Genomic DNA, 23,611 nt, shown 5'->3' on the forward strand with positions numbered 1-23,611 from the left:
TCTTCTTCTCATATTATATTTGCCGCGTGCAAACATTCCGTTACTTATAACTGTACTTGTTAGAAAGGGGGGCCCTCTGCACTTTAGGCTCATGTTGCAAGAAAACCCGGCGACGGAAAAAAAAAAGGGAGATAAATTACGAGGCTTTGGCAAATGTTCACATTGTAATCTTACCGGTGATAAAAGTACAATTGTGTTTGCCTGGCTCTACTGCTTTACGCATTGAGGTAATAAATGCATACTTAATGTGACTCGGGCATCCGTAATGTGAAGGACCGACTCTTTTTTCTTCTTCACTTTTTCTTGTTGTCTGTGATTCTTTCTAGGAGCAGCCCCGGAAGGTTTTAGTATGGGTTGTGTTGTTTCTAGGTCGCCCCCCCCCTCCCCCCTTCTGGCAAATTCACTACCCTGTTGTACAAAGCGAAGACATTTTATGCTACTCTAGGTCCCTGTGTGTTTTGGCTGCATCCTTGTGTTAACATCAGGAAGTATCTGTGGGGCTCTCGGGGAGTGTCAGCAGCTGTTATCAGAGAAGAAGCTTTATTGGAGCTCTCGGTCAATCTTCTTGACGTGTTTGTTTTTTTAAATACCTGGGTGCAATTTCATAGAGTTGCTTAAGCAGAAAATATTGCTTAACTGGAAAAATAAGAAGGATACCAGTCATAGAGTGTACATGTGACATGGTAGTTTGGCTGGTAACCCCGTTCTGATAAGCTTCATTTGTTGTGCTTAGCTGCTTTTTGTGCTTAAGCAGCTCTATGAAATTGGATCATGGTTTGCTGAAGTTGAATGTGCCACATGGGATGACGGGGAGCATTCTTGGTGGTTGATGTAACAAGGCAGAAAATACCGCTTAGCAATTCTGTTCTGCTGAGCAAAAATTGAGTGGGGCACCAGTCACAACATTGTAAACTTAATTTAGTTTTGGCTGGAAACTATTTCTGTTAAACAATACTTTTCTGTGCTTAACAAGTTTTTTGGGGCTTACAGGCTTTGTGAAATTGAACCCTGACATGGCATGTACAATGATCTGAATTAGGGTTACATCCAAAAGTACAGGAATCCTGAGGCCATCCCATCTCTTGCTTTTTTTAATGTACTGGAACCACAACTCCATTCTTGTGTGTACCGAGCTATGCATAAATTAAGCTCATCAAAAACACACTGTCTGGCAAAATGCAATTTGGTGCAAATTAAGTAATGAATTAACAATTAATCAAAGTAATTTCTATTGGCTACAGTTGTCCAATGTGCCACCGTCACATGCATTGAGCAAGTGATACAAATAGCGGTGTCTATTTTTCAATAACGCCATCATGCAGTGATGCTGAAGGCGTATTATTAATAACCCTGTCATCGCGCTACTTTTTTTTTCCACTGCCAATGGGCTCTGTTTTGTAAGCACCGCTTTTAGAACAGACATAATTGCATTCCTCCATAGGAAAGCAGTCACTGTATTAAATATATGACTGGATACTTTCCCTGACGTAAATATTTCCCCTAAAAAAAAAAAACCCCAATCAGACACTTCTCAACTGTTCTTTTTACGCATACATATTAATTTACACACATGTTGTATGCGATGTTCAAACACAGGGTTTATAAATAGCTGTCGGAACCTTTAATGATGTATGCACAGATACAATATCGTTGATATAAGAATTAATCAGTGCTGTATATTAGGTTGACTTAACGGTGATACTGCCAAAGATAACAGTCTTGTTACTAATTGTCCCTTTTTGTTTATGTATGTGCAATTTCCTTGAAGTCTTTGATACATAACGAACAGGATGGTTTTATTTGATTGGTTTATTTGGGTTTTTTTAGCACCTGATTGGAGAAATATAAACATGTTTTTGGAATGGGATTGATCTTGGATTTCATGGACAACAATTAAATCCAATTTGTTACATTCAATGTATAAAGCCAACCTTGTACAAAAGATGTGTGTTGTGCTCAATGCATGCAGCTACAGTTAGTAATACGCACAGCCACACACTGCTGAATTATTTATGAACCCTATAGCAGAGTAGAACAGCCCAGAAGCCACTCTACTCCCTGATTGGTCAGTGGTGACTGGCAGGTGAGTGGTTCATTTACATAAAGAGTGATCATTGGTCTGCAAGTGTTTTGGGAGTTCTCTTTCATAGTGTATTAACCAAGGCTAGTAGTGCCCGTGTGCAGATGGGGAAAAGTGACTTTAGTTTAGCTCTATGGATCCAGATAGCAGTTTATAAGTTGAGTAAATGGAAAAAAGCTTGGCACGTGGGCTGTCTGCATAATGCTTCTCAGGTGGTTGGCTTATAAACTCTAGATGGGTGAGTGAGAAAAGCTAGAACTTGAAAACCAGTAACTTCAGTTGCTCTGTTCATCAGTTGCTCCATATTTTGACTGTCACTGGTCCGTCTGGCAATTTTTGTAAATCTGGCACCTCGGACCGACGATTCTACTCTTTTCCTCATCTCTCATGGAACGTGGTTACCCAAGCACAAATCATATCTTAACACCTGGTAATACTGACATCGCCCACCACTTAACCAGGGCACATAGCTGGAGTCCGCATCAGGCACTTGGTGTTAACCCCCTCAAGTGGAGACGATTATCTACACATAATTTGGCACTTTCCATCTGAGTAGAGGAGAGCTAAGGTTGTGCAGTGGAGTGGAGCTACATTTCATTGGGGTTTAATTGTGGTGATCCTTACCCATTTTTATGTGCTGTGTTGGTCTGTCTACAAGTACGACGTCGTCGGTGACAAGCAACTTTATGAATGGGAGCAATTTCTCTCCCCATTAGTTTATGCCCTCTCAGGATTCTGTGCCAATCCTTTTTGAAGTTAACGCTACTTTCTGTACCTGATTTGCTGTGAATAGCCTTCGAGGACTGGCTGTTAGTTTTGTTGGTCTTCTATTACATCGCTACGTTGAGAAATGCTTGATCGGGAATTTGGGTCGGAGTAAAAAAAAAAACCAGACAAATCTTATGGCGACAGCGACAAATATACCGATGAGCGAGGACGAAGATCTCCAGTCGGATCCGGTTCAGGGTGACCTGTCCTATGGCTCGTTTGCAGCCATGGATTTCATCATACTCAATGTACGTATTCATATGTATTATGATTATTATCTTTATATAAATGTGATCTTTTTCTCATTTTGGATAGCCTGTGAGACTGTCTTTAGTATAAGTGAATAGTCTGGTTGACTCTCACATTAAAGGATTTGGGTAGGCTACTTTTTGTAACACAAAACTTAATGTCCACAGATTTACATTAAACTTACTCAGTTTGAAAGATAGTGATGGTAGAAAGCTTCCCTTGAAATTTTACTTACTGAGGTGCTGTAGTTTTTTGAGAAATGAGTAAAACAAGTCAATAAATATGTTGAGTCTCAGTGAGACGAAAATTATTTTAGCATGTAAAACAGTTTTTATGGTAAAATACCATTACTTGTCAATCCTATTTGACATGCTAAAGCTTGAGACTGAAATTATTTTTGTGACATTTGTTTTGCTCATTTCTCAATGAAGCCAGTTCCAGAGTGGTACATTTTTGAATAACAGTCAATGTAAATAGCAGTCACTAGAAAGTTGTTACGGTATGTTTGACCCCACAGTATCGAGTTGAAAGGTTTGCATGGTGCTTTACCACACAAATCACATTTTTTTAGTGTTATTGAATAGTCCGGTTGACTTTCACATTAAATAATTGTAACATTCCAAAACCTGTGACCGAGAGTGTACTTTATCATAAAGCCACTCTTAAACTGGAGTTCAGTTGTTTATTCTTCTCAGTTCAACAGCAAACTTCAGTTTTTAAAAAAAGTGACAAAATAGAAGCAAAAGAATGTGGAAAGCGGAATGTACAGCGAGGAATGCAGTCAGAATGTTTACCTTTTTGAAGCAGTAATCCCACCCTTCTCGTTGCCTGGAGGGTTGGCATTTAAGAATTGATATATTGTCAATGTTTTGGGTCACTGCCACGGAATAACAACACACATGATGGCCCTGTATTTGACACCCCCCTATTCACCAATGGGCCGTGCTCACTGACTGTACTTTCCAAGGTTACACTGTGTGTAGTGGTGGTGGTGGAGGAACAATAAACATGTATTTGTACGTTAAGAATCATGCCCTTTATTGCTGATTATGTTTACATAATTAGAGATTGTCATGTTTTTTTGTACAAATACAGGTGTTGTCTTGATTCTTGTGTTAAAGCCACTGGACACCTTTGGTAACTGTCAAAGACCAGTCTTCCCACTTGTTGTATCTCGACATATGCATAAAGAAAAAACTTGTGAAAATTTGAACTCAATTGGTTGTCGAAGTTGCGAGATAATAATGGAAGAAAAAAACACCCTTGCCACACGAAGTTGTGTGCTTTCAGATGCTTGATTTTTAAACCTCAAAATCTAAATGTGAGGTCTCGAAATCAAATTTGTGGAAAATTACTTCTTTCTCGAAAACTACGTTACTTCAGAGGGAGCCGTTTCTCACAATGTTTTATACTATCAACAGCTCTCCAATGCTTGTTACCTAGTAAGTTTTTATGCTATCGATTATTTTGAGTAATTATCTGTTGCAAACTGCTTACCAACCAAACGGTCAGCTATGAAAGGTGTGATACCAAGACCTACTCTTTTATCATAGGGAGTACTGAATTACATGCACTTAAAAAAAAACCAGTTGATTGTCCCCTCCCTGATCCTTTTTTTAGGCCGCATCTTCTTTTTTTCTCTATTTTTTATACTTTTTTTCTTCAAAAAGACAAATTTTCTGTGTATTTCTCATTTAACTTACTTATCTTTTGAGAACTTGTAACTACATAAAGTAGGTGGTGACTTTAAACTGAAGAACTGTTGGTCAGCTATTAAAATGCTTGGCGACCAACTTTGAAAGAAATAAAAAAATAAAAAGGCCCTCATCCTCCTCTTTTTTGAAAAACCTAGACGATCAACTTGTAGACCTTTTTACTTGGCCTTATTTATCATAGAACCATAATTCCAAATAAGGTTTTCTTCAGGGGAACCTGTGAACTTGTTTCCTATCTGTCCTCGTTTTTGGAATTTAACGTTATCAGGACCCGAGACGTTTCCTAACGAGGCAACGCCAGACTAAGATTTCTAATTAAGCACCGAAACGACAGCTGCAAAGATAAGTTTCAGTCGCAGGAATGTGTTTGTCAAGGAAAAATACGAGGTGGTTTATCTTTAGAAACCAGAAACTTTCTTCGGATTGCTAAGAATCTGCGACAACTTGTTTCCAACTTTTTTTTCTTTTCTAATGAAGTAGAGATAAGGTCTGGTGGTTTCCCAACTCCAGGTTGATAAGAAAACTGCTATTTGACTTTGAAAAGGTCTAGAAAGGGCTGAAATTAATGCAATTGTAAATTAGATGTCAAGTTGGATCAAAGACCAATTATATACTAAGAAAGGAAAGGAAATTGTTGTGTAATGTATCCCCAAATTGCTGTTTGTTGGTATTCAGTTTTGTATTCAATATCATACGATATAGAATGTTTGATGAGTGACTATGGCTGTATCTGAATTAGCAGTTGTGGCTCTGGCTTTCACATCACATGAACATTAGCACCACCCTTGGCAACAGCCATAGCCATGACTCCCATGAACATGCATTGAATTATGGGATGCCAGGAGCACCACCCTTAGAAACAGCCATAGCCGTGAACATGCATTGAATGATAGTATGCCTATAACAGCACCTTTAGCAACAGCCATAGCCATGAACATGCATTAAATAATAGGATGCCAACAGCACCACCCTTAGAAACAGCCATAGCCGTGAACATGCCCTGAATGATAGGGTGGCTATAGCATCACCCTTAGCAACAGCCATAGCCATGAATATGCATTTAGTAAAAAGGACGCCTTAGCAAAACCTGGAGCTATGAATTCGGCATGGCTTAGTATTCACACATCAATTCAGATTTAAAAAAAAAATTAGGTTTAGAATGAAATGTCCCACAGAGAAAGGGAATTTTATAAGATTACAGAAAGTACAGAAGACATGGAAGGATTAAGACGAAAGTAGATAACACAGCGTCTTACATGATTAGCATAGTCCCACTATCCCATCAGATACCAAGACTGAAGATTACATCACTGTCCACCTTGCACTGGGTGAATGAAAAATAGCTTAATTAGCAGCCGTTTATTACCGAGTGGGAAATCACACGAAGAAATCGATGACACGTTGAAAGTACTCAGTCTGGCGAGGCAGCTTTGATAAAAGAAATGACGCAACCAAGTGGGGATGCCGGGACGTTAACGACCTGCTAATTATCAGGGAGGAAATAGTTGAATTGATCCAGTGCTTGTATGCGCATGAGCTATTAAAAGACAATTGTCCGATATCGCATAATGCTGGAATGTTTGCTGAGCGTGCTGGCTCTGTCTTGTGTGGTTGTTTGGATATGTGAAGATTAATGTCATGATATATATCTGACAATGTAGACCTCCTGCGTATGATGTCTCAGCTCAAGACAGCGCCCTCTCTGAGGTCAATGAATACCTGAGAGCTGTGCGCAGCGTGTATATGCATGCACATTTCCATTGATTGAGGTCAGCGATGGCGGTAAAAGGATCTATTGAAGAGCCTTAAATTTTGGCTGTTATTTTTTAATTCCCCCCCCCCCCCCCCCCCCCCACTGTACAGACCCATCCCCTCTCTCAGTTGGGATGCCTAACAAATTACCACGTGTTACACCACAGGAACAGTTCAATGGCAAACAATGCAAATCTATTTTTGTCAATATATTAATTACTAGTCTAAAGTTAACAAGGGGTAGGGCATTTTAGAGGGAGATGAGAGTTTGAAAAACTCGTACTTATAAAAACTCGTAATCATTTCATGGACTTAACTTTCCAGAAGTTCTTTTTTTTTTTTGAGTGTGTGCGTAAATTCACCTTGACACTTATGTCCCTCTCCGTCAAGCTGTCAGGACCTGTTACACATTAGTGTATAAAAAACCTGACATGTTGAAATGAGATTTGATCAAAGTGTTGTTGAATCTGGCGTTGCCCTTGAATGAAAAGAGTCCATGGAGGGCTTGACACAGTCTGTGCTGTGTAGATCAATATTATATTACTAAACACTAGGCCGTTTATTAGATTTTCCCTGCACTTTTTTCGCAGACGAAGTTTACCTTTTTCAGGTGTTCACACTTTTTGAGGAAAATTTGTCGAGTTGTTACTCGCAGTTGCCAGCCCCCTAAATACCAAAAACGTTTTACAAGAAGTATGGCCTAGTTTTAAGTCCTTAACGATATATCGAAGAGAAGTTAAAGGTGTTTGTTCATGGAACCATGTCAAAGTTGTGCACTACATTCCAATGCAACTACATTCTGCTTACACAATCTGCAAGTCAAGATTTGTCTTTGCTTAGCGATTTTTCTGTGCTCAGCAGCAACCTGTTGAAACAGATATTCCCTAGTGATATGATATTTGTATTTTGAGAAGCATGTCAAAATCATTGACTCGTATTCTAAATGGTCTTCAAGGTTGGACGGTGGTTGTAAAATCATACCAGTGGCTGTATTTCACTCCGGTCTGCATTTCCACTTAACTTGTTGCCATCATTTCGCAAATCTATAATAAGGTCTGTCGTAGTAAGGAAATATAGATGGTAGGAGATAATCCTGAGGTGATTTTGTTTGTCTGCAATCTTGGTCTATATGACGATACCAGTGATTCTAATAAGGACGTGCTCTTAGATTATCTCCTTTTTGGTTGATGGAGCTTTAAATTGTGTGAACCATTTTGTTTTCCTACCCTGAAATCTGTCAAAGTTACCACATGTCTTCTCTTTGATGCATACAACAAGTGCATCAATTTTTAACTGTAGGAAAATCAGGCCAAGTAAAAATAAAGTTGGTATCAGTTACTGCCATCCTTTTAAGAAGCCGTTAATTTTTTAAATATTTATTTATGTATTTTTTTGGCCCCTATAAGACCAATTCAAGACTAAAAAATACCATGTACTTCCCTCCCCCCCCCAAAAAAAAAAGGAAACAAAAAAGGAAACACCAAACAAACAATAAAACGGGACGATCAACTGGTGTATGTTTTTTTACTGGCTTTGCCAAAGTGTGTTTTTCTTTATTTTGTGAGACTTACAGACTCTTTTAAAGTATTAATACCTTTGTTTCATTGCATAGGTGAGAGCAAGGTTAAATCGCTTAATCTTTAATGAAACATGTATGGGGAAATGTGACTTCAATTAAATGCTGTGCGTCTCTAACTTTACAAAATTGACTTCAACGTGGGAAAGGGTCTTTATACATTTAATAAATGGGGAGTCAATCAGTATTAAAAGGTTCTACCTCGAGAGTGGTTCAGTTTCTTCATCAGGTACTTTAACAATTCCATTCCCTTCTACTAATGTCACTCAAAAGCCCAGGGGGAGTTGTTTTCATTTTGTGAGCTTGATTTCACAAAGTCAGTCACTGTTGGCCCCTCTCTATAATTCTACCGGGGGATTTAACGGTTTCGATTAAATCTTCCATTAGCCCTGACCTTTTACGCTAAGTAACATGGAAGCCAGAAAAGTTACTGACTGTGACTGATCAATCTGGGAATGAAAGCTGCCATAGCTTGACTAAAAGTATCAGTATTTCCAGCTAGTGATTCGAGGGAACAGGTTTAATCTCGAGTGGGTTTTAACCCCTTCTTCGGTATCCCCCTACCTAAGAAACCTCTTTTCATAAATGCCGTAAAAAGAATTACAAAATGTACACAGTTTTAGTGACATTTGCTGTGCTTAGCACAACTGTATTCCACCCAGTCATTAAAGAGAATAGGTTTAATCAGTTATGGGTTTTTTTCTCTTTTTTCGGTGACCCCCTAAAAAGGGAGGAAAAAAGCCCAGGGGCAAGTTTGATCATGGTGTCATCTACTACTTTAGAAACCTCTGTTCGTAAATGCCATGAAAAGAAATAACAAATGTACACAGTTGTACTGACATTTATTGTGTTGCAAGTTGGCGGCGTACAGCACAACTTCAAACAGATACGGAAAAGGTGATGTCATATTTTAGTTATGTGTTAGACCTGGTCATAACAAAATTAACAAATAAAAGTACGACGGCAGGTAGACATAACTTGCACATTAAGATGAAGTTGCTAAGTGTGAATGCTTTACACTGTTCAGTCTAACAATGTAGTGAAATAAATGATAAAACACGTACTTGTTGTAACCCTGCACATGTGTAAATGGATGGTAGCACCATATAAATAATATTGCAGGAGTTATATTATAATGTTTTACAAAGGGAACCTGTTAAACTGTTTATGGTTAAAGTAGAATTCCATGCAAATGGACCAGAACAAAGCAAATCCTTTTCCCATATTTTGGGATTGGATGGAAAGAGTACAATAACCCCCTGTTGCTTTCCAATTCCAAAGTAGAATGTTGTCTGTCACAAGGTGACTGATTGAAACTCTGTATATTATAGATGGGGTAATGGTAAGAAACAACCCACTCCTCATTCGAAGGCCATTTCATTACTTTACCCATTCCTGGACCACCACATGTGTAGAGCAAATCATGGAAAGTTGTAACTATTGTATTAGATTTTTTGAGAGGTTCGGCAATAAGAGATTTGATTAACTTTAACAACTTTGGAAGTGGAGGGTGGTTGATGATGGGGGTTGGGTTGGTTGATCCCATATGGTGAGAGATAGAGGTGACATGCTGGTTTCATTAGATGCGTACTGTGGTACCAATGAATTGTACAAATAACCACTGGCTTTCTTGGGCTTCATTTCGGACCATCTTTTTTTCTTCTCTCTTTTTTTCTTTTTCCATGGGTGGTGGTTTTCTTCAAGAAGTTTAATGAGTCTTAAACAAAGGTTGTAATGGGAAAAACAAATGAAATTAGAGTTAGCTGTTGCAAACTGCTTACCAACCAAAACGATTTTTGGTTTTAAGTGCAAACAAATACTAAATTGTCTGACGTTTCGACCCTAGCATAGTCGTTAGCCTTCGAGGAAGGCACTGCTAGGGTCGAAACGTCAGGCTGTCCATTATTTATTTGTTTGCATGCAGTAAAAATAATGGTGAATATTCCTCTGTGTAGAATAACAAAGTAGGCCAACTTTTTATTGTGTATTAATTTAATTTTTAAAACATCAAAATAAATTTCCACCAAGAGAATTTGTTTTGTTTCAATAGAAATAAAAAATGCAGGCAGAATTTTCTGACACTGCTTAAATATGTTCACGCAAATTGAAAGGCTATGATAACACAGATTACTTGATTCCTTTAACCTAGATACGATAATTATGCAAAAGTGCCGTTTTTCAAGAGGCTTTCGGGAGAGGGAGGAAGGAAAAGAAACCTGAAAGCCTTGCCCGGGAGACCAAAAATAAGATATTTATTATCATGAGGTTCACACAACCTTTTATAATCAACTCATGCTTTTAAAACGTTGCCACCAGAACTGCTCCATTTTCACAGCTCCCAAAAGCTCCCAAAGCTTATAAAATAAGGTGAATAAAAATCAGTCTTAATTTTTATCCCATGGTAATTTTCCTAGAAGCATTTATCGTTGATGGTTGTATTTTTCTCTGTCGCCACTTCATCGGTTACCTCTTCTTCTTCTTTTTCCATTGGGTCATCACTGAATCCCTGTAAGGCCTGTATAAATATCTAGTCTATTTTCAGTTTCTAGTCTTGGGTCAAGCTGTGAGCTCTTTTGTCCAGCCTCGAGCGTCAGGAAGCTACTACGGTGGCTGAAATGGGTTAGATCGTTTCTTACATCACTCCTTCTGACTGTCGCTAGCCATTTGCTATGTCCCTTTTCTTGGGTTGCCTTTGATCATGAAGGCAATGAATCACTGTCTAGACCAGGACCCAATTTCATAGAGCTGCTAAGCACAACAATTTGCTTAGGATGAAATTTCTTCCTTGATAAAAACAGGATTACCAACCAAATTCCATTTGTTGCATATTGCTTGTTACTGGTGTTCAGCAGTTGTTTGCTTATCCTTAAAATCACGTAGAAATTTCAAGCTAAGCCAATTTTGGTGCTTAGCAGCTCTATGAAATTTGGCCCATATAGGCAAAGACCACCCTTCATATGATTCTACAAGCTTGGTTAGACATGAGACACTCATGGGGTACTCTATATTTGTACTGATTGCTTAAATCCATATTTCTTGCCAGTTTCACAAAATCTGTTTTTTTCTCAAGACCTTGTTTTTGTACTTTCAGTGAAAATACTGGAACAAAGCAGTTACTTAACAATGCATCTAAACTCTTGTGTGTTTTACCGCAAGTTTCAGAGAATGTTGGAGCATGATAATAATAGTATTAGTTACTACAAGGAATGCTGAACATTGTTAGAATTATAAGACCCATATATTTACATATAATAGCACCGTATAGGCTTATTAGTTTGTAAGGTGGTGGCGCAATCTGAAGCCAACCATACCAGAAAACACTGAGGTGAACCTTAGTAGCATAAGTGTACCGAGTTCTTTTCAGGGAATGATTTCGTCCTGCAATTTTTCATAGCAAAATATCCAGCCTTTTAACTTTATTTTGTGCACACTGAATGCTTTTGAGTAGCAAATGGTGATTTTTAAGTAGGAAATCATACATTTTGTGTAGCAATTTGCTCTACAATACAAGGAAAAGCGTTCACTGCTTCTACATGCTTTACACAACACACAGGAAGTATCATTTTACGTCCCATGCAGGACACGAGGATCAAGATTGGGATTCGAACCCTTACTCGGCTGATATGAAACACCAGAGCGTGAGTCCAGTTGACCGCTCGGGCATAACACGCCACGGATGGCTAGAGAAAATATCATTGAGCTTTCTTCGTATTCAAACTTATCCTATTACTATGGAAGATTTTTAAGCAAGTTCTGTGTACTTCAAAATCAAATACTATATTCGGAATCTAGAAATGCATTTGACTTTTATGAATGGTCCATGAACACTCACTAGCCTGAGGTGTTTAAAATAAATATTAGGTTACAATTGTTACAAAGAAAAATATACCGCCTGTTACGAGAATACAATTGGAAACTTGTTTTGGCAAGAGTTGCATTTTTGGCTCAATAGTGTTGTTAAAAACAGATTCACTTGTGTTTGGGAGTTATGACAAAACATTTCACAGCCATGCTTGGTTGCTCAAGGTGTCATGTGTACTTTGAGATTATGTCCCTTTGTGCCGCAATAACTTTGTAAAAATAGTCCTTTAAAAAAATACCTAGGTCAGGTTTATACATTTGACTGATGTAGAATTTCTACATTTGAAGGGTTCTTTTTAGAAAAGACAAATTAATATTAACCAAGATTTCAACTTCCTGTCTTTTGTACTAAAAAATAAAACCCAGAATTCTCTGATGATAATATTATCACACAGAATTTCCTGTTCTATTTTGTTAACGATGAATTGATAAAATGGAAGGTTGCCAACTTCTTTATTTTGCATTATTTCTTTCTGCACTATTACACAGGTGTTTGCTGGCTAAAAATATGAAAATTATGCATCATCTAAAATGCAAACTGATACAGTGTGAGATTCTATAGGTGACATTTCACTGTGGAACAAACACCTGTTGTCCAAATGGGGAACGACACGTCTGCAATGGGGCCTAATGGCACAGCCAGGAAATGAGAAAAAGTATGTTTATGATGTGATACCTTGATTTATAAACATCATTTTGGGGATGGTTTAATGACTAACCAAGGCTGTTGAAAAAGACATATGGGATTCTTGAAATAGATGGATAGATGATGTGAAAATGAGTCATGGGAACACTGTTCAAGAAAAAACCAAAAGAAATGTAACATGAGGGGTTGTTTTTTATTGAGAAATAAAACTCCTTTCTGCTCCGCCTTGAAGCAATAGACATCATTAAAGTGATCGTTACGACTTGAATTTCAAATGTGATAACTTTTAAAATGTCAGTTTTCACAGGGCATTTACATTTTCTTGATTTTTGTTTTCTGGGTATGCTCACTCCTTTCTGCCTCACCTTAAAGCAATGGACATCATTATACTAAAATTTATAGTGATTTATGATTTGATTTTCAAATGTGATAATCTTTAAAAGATTAGTTTTTCCAAGTTTTTTTTAAGGGTTTATATATATATGTTCTTGATTTCATTTTCTTGAAACAGGTTAAGAAATACTTTTTCACTTCAACATATCATGAAAATGTATTATTACTTGACACATGGAACATTACACGTGGAACATTATTTTCCAGTGTCTCAGCTCATCCCTCCACTAGATGTCGTCGTTTATGAGTTTATGATTTCTTTTTCCACTCACTTACTATCCCCAAGAAATTTTGCCATCGCCATGGAACCTCGCCAGCAGAAATCAGGTCGTGCCTAGTGTATGCTTTATCACAATCAAAAAAGAATTCACATCAATTGAAGATGCCCCTGGATAGAAATTACTGTCTTTTGAAAGTCCAAAGTAAAAGAGGACAATGTTAGGCAGTTGCTGTTCGCTTTAAGTCAATAATGATTAAGTTGGTAAATTGTGTAGTCATGGCTGGTTTGATACAGTGCTGTATTGGGAGCAGGATCATCAGAAGAGCTTTGGGTTTCCCGCCAGTATCAATTTTGTTCGTGGATGGAGAGTTTTTGATCAGTTTTTGTGTGTTTTATTTCATCTGCCCGGTTTTGTATTTTTTTATTTTTTTTTTTTTTTTTTTTTTTTTTTTACTGAAAATTGACAGCAACTCTGATTTAACTTTCTTTGCGGACATATCATCCCGCAACATAAATAATAAAATGATATATATATAACATTTCTGAATTAAAAAAACGACCCCCTATCTTTACTTTCACTCCTTTAGGCGTAAAGAAATGATCCTTAATATGAGAGAATCTTTCTAGGTGAACCAAAACATCCTCAGGAATGTTCTTTCTGCTCCTTCAAATCGAAATCAAACAAGCAGCGAGCAAGACCCTGCATTCTTGAAGCAATGTGAACATGCATATCCTCAACCCAATGGTCTGAATACTAAGTGCATTTCCTCGGGAGTAGTCCAAGTACACAAGGCAAGACCCATAAGCTTTGCTGCCTTTATAATATATTGAAGCTCCTTCAAGGGAAAAAAACCCTTCTCATTGACCTGCTACTGAAACGCAAGCTGACACAGCCAGCTCCCCGAGTCTAAAAGCTGTTCCAATGACCACAACACAGCTGCCCATTACAATCTGCATGTTTGCGCCTGCCGCCCGCCACCATCATCGCCTGCCACTGTGCGGGTTTGCAGAGAGAGACATGCATATATTCACCTGTCTTCCTGTGCTGGCGCCAGTCCGTCTGCCTCCTGCTTTTTTTTCTTTTTATTTATACTTTTAACCGATTCGGCCCCAGAATCCGGGGCGAAATTTGTAATTTCAAGCAAGGAAGATGACCTGTTAAGTGCAACCCAACACTTTAAACTGAGTCACTGTCATGAATGTTGAGACCAAACTGCCAAGTCTCATGCATTATTGGAAGCATTTTTGCGCATTTATTGCTCTCCAAATTTTCAGCTGGTGTCTCCACGCTTGTAGAAAGACATTCCTTCCAGTTTCTCTGAAAACTCCACATTATTTGTTTTTGGTCTGGACCCAAGGGCATGTTCAGTATCTCTATTAAATTTAATCTTTTGTGCAAGCACTTCAACGAGCAAGTTCATGTGGAGGGATGCCAGTCATGCAGATACATTTAGTTGCAGTTAAAAAAAAATATTTCGGACCGCTGCGCGTTTTTTCTTCTTGTCAAACTACTAATACTGACAGCAAAGTGGAAGTGTGTTGACTATTCAGGGTGTATTTACTTGGGACAAACACGAAGTTGGAATCTTAATGGAATTAGTTGAAACGATGTCTTTCTATCGATCCGCCTTGGGACATGTTTACCTGCAGGGATTGCTAATTAATGTAATATCGGCTAAAGCTCTAGTTGTCGTGTGTGTGGGGGGGGGGGGGTTGTTGTCGTTGGCCCAGAGGAATCGTAGACGAGGGCTGGTTGTTTAACAGCATTGGTGTGAATGTCTCACTTTATGGGAAAGTTATGGTTATTATTATACATAGTAATAGCTTTATTGGAGTTTGGTTTCTGTCTGTCAAAATCGCTTTGCTTGTGAAGTTTTATACAATGTGCTTCAAGCATTTTTTTTATTGATAACGGAAAATTGTAGGCCTACATTGTTCCAAAGTAATATTAGCTATACACTATTCTAAAGAGAAATATTACAAAGCATTCCCTATTCCCTCGATAGCTTTGTATACAAACCATTTATATTCTAAAAATGTTATACTGTTTTAAGTATGTTTTGAGCTTCAGCTCTACAGCATTTTATTCCTTACAGATACACCTAGCAATATACACCATAGACCTAGATTTTACTACCAGCTTTAATTTTCAGTAATAAAGACTTGATAAATACGTGACCCCTGTCACACTATAGAGCATTGAGGTCGCGGATAACCTGAGGGTCACTTCATTTGTAAGTGTGAACATTGGTCATAAAATATCTCCTAGACAGAGTGTTGTCAAAGCTCCATGGCAGGGTCACAATAGTTCACCAAATGGTGGTGAAAATAGACTGCGGAACTTCAAGAAGTACTTGGGGTAAGAAATTGCATGCTCCACACTTCTTAGTGAATGAAATATATGATGCTGAGTTTATCTGTGAGAGAGGGTTGCATATTTTTGAACATTTAGAGTAGCCTTGGGTTTCTACGATTGTTATATTTTGAAGTGATCAGTCACAAAGTTTAACAGAGCCAATGTTTCGATATGTGCGAGACTTTTATCTGCTTCTTTCGAGATGTGAATACAGTTTCCGAAATCTCCTTGAAATTTACTCCAGAGATTATCAAAAGGTAGAAATGTCATCAACGTTCTTCCTAAAATTTGGAGCATGGTTTCCGATTTTCTTTTTTAGTAAGCCATGACTTTCACCTCATAAAATTTCTCATCCGGGCCCAATTTCATAAAGCTGTTAAGCAGAAATTAATACTGCTTGATAAATTTCTTAGCTTAACAAAAATTGAGTGGGGCACCAGTCATAACAATGTAAACTTCATGTAATCTTGGCTGGTAATCTTTTTCTGCTTAGCAATACTTTTCTGTGCTTAGCAAGTTTGTGTGCCTACAGCTTTATGAAATTGGGCCCAGGGGTCGATTTCACAAAGGGTTAGGACTAGTTCTAACTTAAGACTAGTCCTAGGAGATATATAAGCTTTATACAAGCTTTATAAAATTGGGCCCTGGTCAGTTTGTACACCACACAGTATACAAACTCCTTCAATGTGGAAGCTGGGTGTTGTAACAACTCCCTCAATAAGGTCCAGTCGGGCAGTTGGGGGAGGTTTTCAAGTCACCCTGTAGGAGGGCCATGTCTTTACCTGAAAGCACCAATTGTGCTCTCCCAGTAGGACATCGGTCGTCAAGGTGAGGGTCTTAAGGAGGAATCAAGGAAGGAAGTTAAGATATGAGGACGATGCTGATGATGGATGGATTGGATGGATCAAGGAGACGACTAACACCGTAGATTAACACATTAGGCACAACAGGCTTGGGATGCCTTCAGAGGCTTAACTTGTCACTAAGAATTAGGAGTGAATGCTTCCATCACAGGGGCCAGGGTATTGCTCAATACAGTCTGGCTTAGGGAAGCTGGGGTTGTTGTTCAAGGATAACAAGTTGTTTTTTAAATGTTTGGCTGAAATGTTTTCACTCAGTCATATACTTTGGAGTAAAAATGTAGGCCCTATATGTAAATTTAAACCCTGCTGTAATGAATATATTTGGTTGAAGCACTTCAGGGAAGAGAAAATAGAATTAGCTGTTGCAAACAACTTACCAACCAAATGGACCGAGAGTATAAATGCAAAAAATAGTTAATGGCCTGACGTTTCGACCCTAGCAGAGTCTTTCTCGAAGGCTATGAGAAAGACTCATTTAGCCTTCGAGAAAGACTCTGCTAGGGTCGAAACGTCAGGCCATTAACTGACTCATTTAGCCTTCGAGAAAGACTGCTAGGGTCGAAACGTCAGGCCATTAACTATTTTTTGCATTTCAGGGAAATCAACAACATAAATATTATGTCTTTGTATAATAGTAATGTTTTGTTTTATTTCTTTATTTCTTTTACTGTTGTACTAATGGCATTGTTCATCGTGATGACACCTGTAGCATAATGCAATAATTGCTTTTGTCAAACAAAACAAAACAAAACAGTTCTCCCCGACAATTTTATTTGAAGTTGTCGATGACTAATCCATCTGCACACATATTACACTGTTTTTAACAAAGGCCATAAAATGTGTCATTGCCACTTAATTTCTGTAGTAATAGTCTTTACTGATGCATGGATGAATGGTTATCATATTATGGTAGGTAACAAAATAATGTTTCCTGCACTTGGCTTCACATTTCGCTTCTCTCTAATTTGTAAAAGCGTGGATAATGATGATGAGGAGAAGAACTCATCAGCAGCTGGTAGCCGTGGGGTTGGCAAACCAAACTGTCTACCCTCCCTGTTGCATCCCAATGTAGGTACGATGCATGAGTGATCATTGTTGCCAAAACCCTAAACGATCAACATTGTGATCATCATTGCCTGCCAATTGCCAGTGAAGCGTAGAGAAAGGACCATGCACCTTTCTCTACGTAATGATTGAAGATACTCCCATGCCATTAATTTTCCAAGCTGGTTCTTTTTCAAGCTCCAGTTAAATCGCTTTGTAATGAAGATTGTACTTGTTAAATATACCATACGGTTTTACATTATTAGACATAGGGAGTGGAGTTACTTTTGACATACATGAGTTAACGTTATAACCTAAGCGTCATTATCTGTCTCAACATTTTGCTTGAACTTGAAACCAAATGTAAATGTTGCTGAAAGTAAGCTTAAAAAACACCAGAAAACAAAACAATGTCCAGAGGTTAAAAGTGCAGTGAAAAGTTACTTCTATTTTAAGATTTTTAATATGGGATTCTGTCTTTCAATTAAATCTGTCAAATGTCAAAGATTTCTTGAAAACTAGAAAAGTTTAATTGAACACGAGGCTGTGGCTGACTTGGTGGCTACAGCTTGTGACTTGATCATCAAGCCAACAAACATTGAAACGTAGAATACCCATAGCAACTGATGTAGCTTTAGCCAACACCCCTAGCAACAATGGCAGCTGTTAGCCAAGACCCATAGCAACATTACCAACTGTAGCCGAAGCCAATACCCATAGCAACATTGCCAACTGTAGCTGAAGCCAATACCCATAGCAACATTGCCAGCTGAAGCTGTAGCCAATACCCGTAGCAACAGTGGCAGCTGAAGCTGTAGCTAATACCCATAGCAACATTGCCAGCTGAAGCTGTAGCCAATACCCGTAGCAACAGTGGTAGCTGTAGCAAATACCCTTAGCAACAGTGGCAGCTGAAGCTGTAGCCAATACCCATAGCAACAGTAGTAGCCTATCCCCTTAGCAACAGTGGCAGCTGTTTCTGTAGCCAATACCCTTAGCAACAGTGGCAGTAGCTGTAGCCAATACCCATAGCCTTACTTTCCATACTTACTTGCCCCTTGACAAATTCTAACAGATGGTTGAGTGGATTACACTCAAAAGTAGGATTGATCGTCTCTGGTATTGACATAACATTTGGAAGAGTTCACTGAGATTTCTATTTTGTGCCGAATGGAAGTCACTCAACTGATGAACCCAATTTTGTTTACCAACTAGTTTTATCTTTTTATGAATGAGTGCTGATGGAATTACTATCTTGTTGTCGTTTGTCAACTGAACCATGATTCGCATACATTCAATTGGCCAGATTTTTTTCATGGCATGATGGAGCTTTCAACGGCAAATTTAGTTGCATCACTGTTACAATTTTATCCATTTTTCAATGGGCAAGTAATGGCAAACACAGTCCATTGTGCCATTATTCACACATGCTTTCACACAGTGAAAAAATACTGCATGTTCTGAGCATTGAAATAAGGTGACTAGAAATTACTTGTCAGTAATTTTAACATACACACTCATATAATGTAAGATGCATATTTTTCTTCTTGTTAAAATTATTTACAACGAGCAAAAGATAAACAATAAAAGACTGTGCCATTTAAACAATCTGTGTGAGGTTGATATTGTTTAGTAAATTTCACAGTCAAAAAATGAATCTCAAATGGACACTTTTCAAAAATTGAGCCTTTACTGTCATATATTGTTCTCAGCCTAATTCTTGACTGGTACAATATTGATGTGGAGTTCTTATGACAAGTTGACAGGAAAGTGAACATGGCTTCAAGTTAATTTAAAAACCACAGTCACTTCTACCCCAATGTGACATAAAAACCCAAACTACACTCCCAATCTTGGTAGCTGCCCTTCCGCCTATCGCACCATAATATACCCATACGGTCGCTCAAACACAACCACAGATTATATTGTCAACCTGGATTGACACCTTAACACAAGGTCAGATCAAGCGTCTATTTGGACTTGGCAACCGGGAGGAGAAAAAAAAAACACAAGGAAAAAACAAAAACCTGTGTTGACGTTTACTCAGAAGTTTCTGACAAAGATTGAGCGGGGAGATCAAAGCTGGCGATTCTATAGAACTCAGTTTGGGTACAAGAAAATCTCTCTGTGTTGTTGTGGTTAGATTAAGACTGGAATTGTACACGGGTGAAAAAAAGAACCCGACGTTTGTTTAGGATCAAACCGTGAGGGAAAAAAACTCTGACAAAGAGACATTTTTTTTTTTTGGAGTTACTTGAGGAGTCTTTTGTTGGCCGGTCAGTTCAGCTTGGTACATTTTGAGTTTTTTTTTATATATTTATTTCTGGCGTAAGGTCATGAATCACACATAGAAAAATGCTATAGTAATTGACATTGTCAGGACAATTTGATAGCGCTGGAGGCCTGAGGTTTTTAAACAAAATTGTTTAACTGTTCTGGAAGAAAATTGCGATCAGCTCAATCATGTCATGAAGTTCTGGAATGTGCCTAATAGTTTGGGCAGTTTAGAGGTGAAAGGGTTTTAATTCATTGGCACTTAATCACAAACCACACACAGTGGGGAATCTATTAAAGACACTGTCGAACAATAGATTGGTAAGTTTAGAATTATAATGAATTTTAACGGGGTCAGTGGAGAAATTGTGAAATATTGGGAATATTTTAATAGTTGTGGCAAGCGTGGCGGGGGCTTATTCTACCATGTACACCACACATAACAAAACAATGGAGCAACTTGAGTTCAATTGCATTAGACGCTCGACAAGATTTTAGTAGGCCTTGATGTTACAGACTCGCGACTTTCAGCTTATCACCTGATATCATGGTCTCAACAAACATGATACTTCAGGGAAAGATTTCTTTTTAGGCATTTTTGCTTAGCAAAATATTTAGACTGAGCAGATTTTGTGCACAATGAATGCTTATATTGTGTAGCAAATGGTAATTTTTTTAGTAACAACCGACACATTTTTCATTGCATTTTGCTCTGCTAAACAAGAGAAATCGTTCACTTTACTTGGAAACAAACAAACAAAAACGCTGCAAACTTTTGTTAGATACTCCATATACTACATAGTTGCGGTGGGGGGAGGGGTGGAAAGCTTTGTGATTTACACTCTAGGGTAAGGAATAGGAAAAGACACTAGGGGTGTTGGAGCATAGGTGTGTGTAACTGTTTACTTGGCCTCTGCGTCTTATTTTTGCAATTACAGAGTTGCATATATGGCAAAGTATAATGGCAAAGTATAGAGTAATTTCGTCTCCCTTCAATTTGTGATATGTTTGAATACATTTAGGCATCCAAACTTCACAAACTGTTAAAATGAACTAATACTGAAGTGTTTTTCCAGTCCAGCTACAGTCAATGGCACACACACATACGCACACGTTGTGCACGCACTGAAGTATCTCTTGCAACGGCACTTGCTTCGTGCCATGAAACTGTCTCCAGCATCAAACACCAAAGCCGACTTTCTAACCAATCTTATTTAAGGTCAAACTGGATATTCCTGACAGCTTGGAGATATTCTGACACGTACAAGCTGTTATTTCATTGATTGAAGCTTGAAAGTGTGGCATTTTATCTTTCCACTTGAGTTTTATGAAATTTTGGTGCTTAGGATTGTGTTTCACCTACTCTAAATATATAGCAGTGAACGATTTCCCTCATGTAGCAGAGCATTGCTCTGCAAAATGTCTCTGTTGCTATTTTTCAAGTACTCAACTGTAGCATTCAGGGTGCACTAAACTTTCCAGTCTTAATATTTTGCTATGCAAAATGACACTACTTCCATAGTGTAACAACCTTTACAGAATCGATCGGCGTACTCTTTTTAATATGCGCCGTGACCACATTTATTTTCTCTCAATTGTAATAAAATTAGAAGGGGAAAGAACATATCAATAATAGAAAACAATTTATTGTGGGGTTACCAGACAGTCCTATTGATCTTTGTATTGACGTAACATTTCTCATTTAAACTGAGAGGGTGATTTGTGTTGTGTGGTAGTCAGCGCTTGGACAGGTAGATTAGACACTTAGCTGATGGGAAGAATGACACCATGCCACTAACAAAATAATTGTCATGTCTCTTTGTCCCTGATGCAAATTAAACATCTAATAAATTTCTCTTATGGTTTTCAACTTGTGGATACGTTTACCTAGTAAAAAGACACTGAACCTTTGTGCTCATTTTGTTCATCTAAAAGCATTTCCCCTCCATGTATTCCATTCATAAAAAGAGTTATCTTTGTTCTTCGTTTACAATTTTTGTTTTATGTAAGGTAAACAATTGTTTCACCATTTGTTCAAATTTTTTCTGTAATGATTCATGAAGAACAAAATTGTTTCTTTAAAAAAAAAATATATATATATATATATTTTTTTTATATATTATATTTTGTTGGGGATTTTAAATAATCTTTGTACACAGTGCTGTACTCGTTGGACTTCTAACTTATAGTGAAAATTTCCCTGCTATTATCTCGTCCTTGCAGAGTCTGTAAATAACACAACAACTACCCATTACTTAGTCCCGTTCCCAAGGCAACTACAAGAAACACAATGCATAACATCTCAAACATTATTATGATTTCAACCATTGTTGGAGTATTATTAGTTCCATTACAGCTTCTTTCTATCCCTGGCATTGCAATCTCCCAGCAGCTTTACATCTGGCCTTGAGAGAGAGTCTGTTTCTATCTATCTTTATATGGGGCTGATTGTGGCGAACGCATTGCATTTCTAACCTTCCTTAGTTTTTTTATATATTATTTTCGTCTCCTGCCCTCGATCTTCTTGCAACTCACGTACTTGAGCTATTTAAAATGCATTACCAAGACTCGGAATGAGAAGCTCTTCTTTTCTACTGACAGGCTTGTCAACAAATTGCTAGATTGACAAGTTTGTCTTGTTATTAACTTACAGGCATGCAACTTTTTAGCTGACCAGCTGATTTCCTCTATTTCTGTTTAAAACAGTGCCATAGAAACTGAAAAATACTGTACAAAATTTAAGTGTCATGTCCTCTCTATTTTTGCAGTTATAAAGTTGCATGTTTGCTTATCTTCTTGTGATGATAGTTTTGATTGAGTGTATATTTTTGTTATTCAAAATTCTGTGATTTCATATTGTTACCTTACAGATATCAAGAGCAAAACAGACCGGAAACAAAAACGGTTTTTATAGGGAAATTCTTAAGGCTGTTGTGCTCCACAAGGAATTTTGTCTACCCTCGGAGACAAAAGAAAGAATGAAAGATGTCCCCACATGGATGCAAAACCTAGAATGTGTGATCAAATGCATGTTTCTGAACGCACATAAAATGTCTGTATAGTCGTTATAGTTGTTTCTGTCACTGCAATACCTCTCGAAATTGCAAGTCTACAACGCTAATCCAGATGCGAACAGGTCTCTCCCCCACATTTTTTTCTCATATAAGCACTTTGTCAAGTGATGAGTAACTGTCAAGGAGAATTTGATGGCATGCAAGTGGAGGCAATAATCAGAGCGTGTTGACAATAATGTACGTCAGTAATATCCACCCTCCGCCCTCTGTATGTTGTGCGTGTGTTTCCAGTCCATGCTATGATAACCAATCTAGCTGTCCCCACTTTGCGTACAGTAAACACTGTGCCATCTCTCCTCCTGTTGAAGAACTCAGGGGCTCTGTTGTGATATGGAGTCATAACGTTCTGAATTCAACAATGCCAACCCCCCCCCTCCCCACTCCCCTCCTTTTCCTTGTCACATGTTGATGCATCGCTGGCAAAATTTTGACGACCGTAGCTGTGTGAAGCAGCGTTCGTGTCATAAATTGTTACCCGTGTGATTACACTGTTAATTTGCCAATTCGTGAGTGGTGTGGTGTGTGTGTATGTCGACGGTCATCCCCCCCCCCCCCTCCAGTTTTCTTATCTCGGAGGCGAGATTTAAAATAAAAAGACTGGCGAGGATATATTGGAGGGCTGGAGTTTGCGATGTGGGTAGAGCACACATCGCCGTAATGCTGGTTATATTTGCACGACAAAATTGCGTGGAATGGGCTATTGATATGCATTGCCACAGATGGCTCAAAACAATCAGACA

The 23,611-nt window shown here is 38.2% G+C and overlaps 1 protein-coding gene across 1 annotated transcript in view; it reads left to right on the forward strand.

Moving 5' to 3' along the window:
- Nucleotides 1-2,177: 2,177 nt before the first annotated feature.
- Nucleotides 2,178-23,611, forward strand: part of LOC117306155 (E3 ubiquitin-protein ligase PDZRN3-like) — a 70,338-nt gene continuing 48,904 nt past the window's right edge. Inside the window, exon 1 of the mRNA XM_033790886.1 lies at nucleotides 2,178-3,096. Within this exon, the coding sequence (XP_033646777.1) occupies nucleotides 2,983-3,096 (114 nt within the window). The 5' untranslated portion in view covers nucleotides 2,178-2,982. The remainder of the gene's footprint in view (nucleotides 3,097-23,611) is intronic.

Source organism: Asterias rubens, chromosome 2, assembly GCF_902459465.1.
Source record: "Asterias rubens chromosome 2, eAstRub1.3, whole genome shotgun sequence".
NCBI lineage: Eukaryota > Metazoa > Echinodermata > Asteroidea > Forcipulatida > Asteriidae > Asterias > Asterias rubens.